Here is a 5,548-nt window from a genome sequence, read left to right on the forward strand (position 1 = left end):
CAGTAATTCTGGTCAGTATTGTGGTTTTGAATTTTGTTCCAGACTTTTCCTCTCACTTTATCCAGTTTTGATCCCTTCCTGAGTGGTTGGCATTGGTAGCCGGGCACCATCTAGTTCCTCTGGTCTCAAAGTCCATCATATCTTAGGGCTGATTGTTTCCAAATGCTCTTGGTTTTCTTAACTCTTCTTCATGTCAGATGAGAGGAGACAATTAGTTGCGTCTTAGAGGCCGCTCAAAAACTTTTAAGACCCCAGTTGCTACTCACCAAAGTAAGTTGTGGAACAAGATTTTTATGTATTATGTCATGCCATTTGAGCCTGGTTTTCCCCCAGTACTATGGTCCTGAGTCAGCAGACCTGGTGTTTCTCTCTCCCAAGGTATTTGGCTGTCTCTGAGGGATTACTCCAAGTTTGTCTTCTGTTACTTCTGTAATGATTGTGGTTATTTTGTATCACTAGTATCTGTGCAAGATTATCCTCAGCTAAATCTGTCATTGCTCTAGGTATCTTCCTGTTCACTGACCCCCATCTGATATTAATGATTATGTAATTTTCCTAAAAACAGCCCTGGTGATGCACTGGTTAAGTGCTTAGCTGCTAACCCAAAGGTTGGTTGTTTGAACCATCAGCCACCCCACAGGGAAAAGACGTGGTACTCTGGTTCCATAGAGATTTATAGCCTTGGAAACCTCATGGGGCAGTTCTACCCTAGCCCATAGTGTTGCTATGAGTTGGAATTGACTTGGTGTGAAGTTTTTTTTGTTTGTTTGTTATTTATTTAAAAGTCCCATTTTCCCATCCCTTTGACACATTAACTCTATCATATATTAAATTCCTACATATATTTAAATCTCTTTCTGATATATACTTGTTCCATTCATCCATCAGTGTGCCATGCCTGTCATGGCTTTGTTGTTTGTCTTTTTTTCAGTGGTTTCCTGGCTTTCTACTAATTTTGTATTTCCTTATGGACTTTAGAATCAATTTGGTTTAAAACACATTCTGTACTTTTTATGTGTATGTGTTTTATTTGAAGGAGCCCTGATGGTGCAGTTGTCAGCTGGTAACTAAAAGGCTGGTAGTTTAAACCTACTAGCTGTGTCATGGGAGAAAGATGTAGAAGTCTCCTTCTGTAAAGATTTACAGCCTTAGAAATCCTAGGGCAGATCTGTTCTGTCCTGCAGGGTTTCTATGGTTGGAATCAACTAGAAGACCATGGGTTTGTTTTTAGTTTGGTGTTTTATTCTTTGAAAAACTTTTTAAAATTGAAATCAGACATATATAAATGTTGGCAGAAATACTTATGGACCAGCACCCAATTTCAGCGATCAATTCATGGCCAATCATTTTCATCAATATTCCCACCCACATGATTATATTATTTTGAAATATATTCCAGTTATATCATTTTATCTGTAAATATTTAAATATAAAAGACAATAATTCTTTCTTTATTTTATTTTTTTAAACAAAATCGCAATGCCATTATCACCAACCAACCCTGTTGCCCTTGGTGGTGCAAAAGGTTAATGCGCTTAGCTGTAACCCACAGATTAGGGATTCAGGTCCACCCAGAGGTGCCTCAGAAGAAAGGCCTACTGATTAACTTCTGAAAAATCAGCCACTGAAGCTGATTTTTTTTTTTTTGAGCCCAATTGTACTTAGACAAATATAGGATCACCATGACCATTATCACGTTAAAAACTTTTTAGCAATATTTAACTTATCATCTCATAATGTTTTTCTAATTTTTAATTGTGATCAAGCTTAGTTCATAAATTTTCTTAGGAAGAATTAATGTACTTACAGTTGAGTTTTCCTGTCCAATGTTATAGAAAGTATTTGCATTTATTGACGACTTCTTTTATGGCAACTGCTATTTTAGGATTTTCTTCACATAGATATTTTGCTTTTTTTAAAATTTTCGATCTTGGTTATGACTTGTAAATTATACACTCTGACTGGTTGTTGTATTTATGAATTATATTGCTTTTATGTGATAACTTTGTATCCACTAACTGATTGAAGTCTCTCCTTGTTCATTGTGTTTTTTCAATTGACTATTTTATCTCAAGGATCTCATTAAATCATCTGCAATCAGACCTCCTCTTTCCTGATGTGTGCCTATAATTTCATTCTCATATGTAATTGCATTAACCAGTGCCTCCAGATCAGTGTTAAATGATAGCTGTGATGGTGGACATCTATGCCTAGTACAGATGAATGAATAAATTAATGCAAGGGTGGTATTATGAGAAACACTGTTGAATAATACCATCTTCTAAATAGAATATAAAAAGATTCACTTTTCAGCACTCCTACATGACTTCACCTCAAAAGCTAAACTACTACAAAGAGATTGAACTTACATTCATATTTCTTTATTAGCAAATTCCATTCTGTGTGTGTGTGTATGTGTGTGTGAGTGAGTGAACCACTTTGAAGTTTCCCTCCCACTCCCAATTTTTGATCCTTTGGGGTGCTGTATAATTTAAGGGAATAAGAAAACTCAGATATTCTTGATCTGCAGACATGATCTCCAAAAGCAGTTATTCTAGGTGTGATTTCCTGGTTTTCCATGAACCCTGAATCGATATAAACACGTATACTTTGGGTTCCCCCAGTTGCTGAGGATTTTCAGTTTCACACATAACAAAGATTCAGAAACTTCATGCTGAAAATCAAAAAAAGATCAAATTAATGCCTTAAAAACAAGTTAGTCTGTTATGGATTGAATTGTCTCCTCCAAAAAGATATGTCAAAATCCAAGCCCCTGCACCAGTGAATGTGACACTATTTCTGGAAGTAGCATTTTTCTTTGCAGATGTTACTAGTTAAATTAACAAATCACACTGGAATAGGGTTCATCCTACTCCTGATACCTTCTAAGTGGAATCTTATAAAACAGAACAGACATGCAAACAGTCACACACACAGTAAAGACAGAGCCCATGTGATAAGGGAAGTAGATGCATCTATAAGCAGCGAAGGAACACTGGGGATTGCCAGCAGCCACCAGACACTAGGAGAGAGGCGTGGAACAGTTCTCTTAAAAAGAAAGAATCAACATGGCTGAGACTCTGAATTGAACTTCTAATCTCCAGAACTGGATAAATAAATTTCTGTTTTTCATAGCTACCCATTTTGTGATATTTTGCATGGCAACTTTAGAATTAAGAAATCATCTTGAGGAATCCCACTGAACGCTAGGAATAATGGGAATTAAGACTCTTCCTTGCTAGCACAAGTATTTTCAAATACTTTTTTAATGGATGAGAAAATAAAATACTGGAAGTAAAAGGTCCATTAAAAATTTAGAGGAATAAGGTCATATAGCTGCCACAGTACTCCTTGTTGGCTATGCCAGGGATGGAATGTATGTGTGTGTGTGTGTGTGTGTGTGTGTGTGTGTGAGAGAGAGAGAGAGAGAGAGAGAGAGAAATAGAGAAGATAGAGAGATAGATCTGAAGCCAAATGTGAAATATGTATGTGACCCAAAATACATATAATATACAATCAAATATGAAATCGTGTAAGTACATTCGTTTCTAGCACCTATTTTTGGTTTGGGTTTTATGACCATTGGCCACGAAGTGCCATCAAACATTTGTTTTTACACAGTACAAAATGCCTTATACATCTGGTCAGTTACTTCCTATGGCTAATGAAAAATAATAAAATATATATTTTATACATTGCAGTGAACTTCAGAAGGTATATAAGTTGATACTTGGCATTCTTTCCCATTGGGTTAGGAAAAGAAATTTGGCTTATATTATCTGGTATTGAATATATAGTTTCTTCCTCTGAGTTTCTCTCTGCCCCTAACAATATTTTGTTGCTGTTATTATGTGCCATCGAGTCGGACCCGACTCTTAGCGACCCTTCCTTGGGTTTCCAAGGCAGTATCACTATGGAAGTAGATTGCCCCATCTTCCTTCCAAGGAGTGGCTGGTGGGTTTGAACAATCTTTTATCGAATCATCATTCTTACCTTACCCTTTACCCAAAGAAGATTGAATAATGACTATCAAACATAACTGTATCAGGGAAAGGAAACAGTTAAGGACAGAAAAATGAATATATAGAGTAGTGACAGATGAGGAAGAATTTGGCTTAGAAATTGCTTTCATATTTGGCTATCTTTTGCATTAAAATCCACTTAAGCTTAAGCAAGATTTCAGATGAGCTTTTGAGCTTTTTAACTCAAGCTTTTGTCCTAATTATTTACACACACCAGTTTCTACTAAGCAACCCCAACAAATCCCTTTGAGTGATGGAGCTCACTCTACTTTTTCCCTAGGGCTCTCATTACCTGGAGCTCAAATGTTTGAACAGTGGTTTCTTCTTTGTCATATATAAACTGGCCTAGGAAAATTTCTTCTCCTTTACATTCTTCTGAGATGCCCTATAAAAAAGCAATAGAAATAGTGGTTATGAGTGACTACTTGATAAAAATAAATGGAGGCATGTTGTCTACTGATTCACCAAACATCTTTGGGTACCACCAGAGGCATGGTGATATGGTAGGTTTTAGTCCTGGCCTATATTCCAAAAGTCTTTTAGCTGAGGAGTGATCACAGACTGATCACAGGTCTGACATAGAAACTTAAGGCAAATCCCACTGCTAATGCTAGCATAATAAGTATATTTGCAGTCAGGAATACTTTCCACTGACTAGACTACATAACAACAACAACAGACTAGAAAACAAGAAATTATACTGATATTGATCTAATATTTCCCAAAATGAGATCCATTTAATCCAATTAACAGAATTTTAACACATAAATAACTCCTTCTTAAAATTAAGCTTTTGTTGACAGAAAGAAAATAGTTAATATTTCTGAAAGAAAATAATATTTGTATACAATTTCCCTTTTGCTCTTTACTCTTCTTCTCCAACATCAAAATTGAATTTTTTTGAGGGGAGAATGCACTAATGGAAATTATTTTGTAAATCTACTTTATTGTTAAATCTGAAACCCAAGGCACCAAGTTGATTCCAATTCATAGCAACCCTGTAGGACAGAGTATAACTGCCCCATAAGGTTAAGATCAGGGTTACAGGTGAAGAGAGACAACTCAGTGATGCCCAAAGTAGCAGGTGGGAAGAGCAGGAGAAAGGGGATCAAAAGGCAGGAAGCCAGAGAAAAGAGCAATCAGCTGAAGGGATGAGGTGAGGAGAGGAAACTCAGGCCCACCCAGAGTAGCAGGCCAGAAGAGCAGGAGAAAGGGGATAAAAGCCAGGAACCCGGAGAGAGGAGCAGTCAGCCCCAGGGACAACTCAGGGATGCCCAAAGCAGCAGGTCAGAAGAGCAGGAGAAAGGGGATTAAAAGCCAGTAAGTCAGACAGAGGTACAGTCAGCCACAGTGACCCAGGTGGGGGTGATACGAGAGGTCTCCAACAGCAGGACAAACTTGTCTGTCGGTTGTCCTACTGTGGTGACATATAGACTTGAGTTTTGAGGCTGAGCCTCTGGTGTTTAAAACCCAGCGAGATGCACCTGGTGCACAGGTAACAGCCCAGCTTATAGACTGAGACAGAC

The 5,548-nt window shown here is 37.5% G+C and overlaps 1 protein-coding gene across 1 annotated transcript in view; it reads right to left on the reverse strand.

Moving 5' to 3' along the window:
- Positions 1–2,554: 2,554 nt before the first annotated feature.
- The window catches only part of SUN3 (Sad1 and UNC84 domain containing 3), a 127,046-nt gene continuing 124,052 nt past the window's right edge, over positions 2,555–5,548 (reverse strand). Inside the window, exons 9-10 of the mRNA XM_007944138.2 lie at positions 4,315–4,407; positions 2,555–2,674 (exon numbers count right to left, since the gene is read on the reverse strand). Coding sequence (XP_007942329.2) covers positions 2,555–2,674; positions 4,315–4,407 — 213 coding nt within the window. The remainder of the gene's footprint in view (positions 2,675–4,314; positions 4,408–5,548) is intronic.

This window comes from Orycteropus afer, unplaced genomic scaffold (genome assembly GCF_000298275.1).
Source record: "Orycteropus afer afer isolate SDZICR_OR568_19922 unplaced genomic scaffold, OryAfe1.0 scaffold00121, whole genome shotgun sequence".
In the NCBI taxonomy this organism is placed as follows: Eukaryota; Metazoa; Chordata; class Mammalia; order Tubulidentata; family Orycteropodidae; genus Orycteropus; species Orycteropus afer.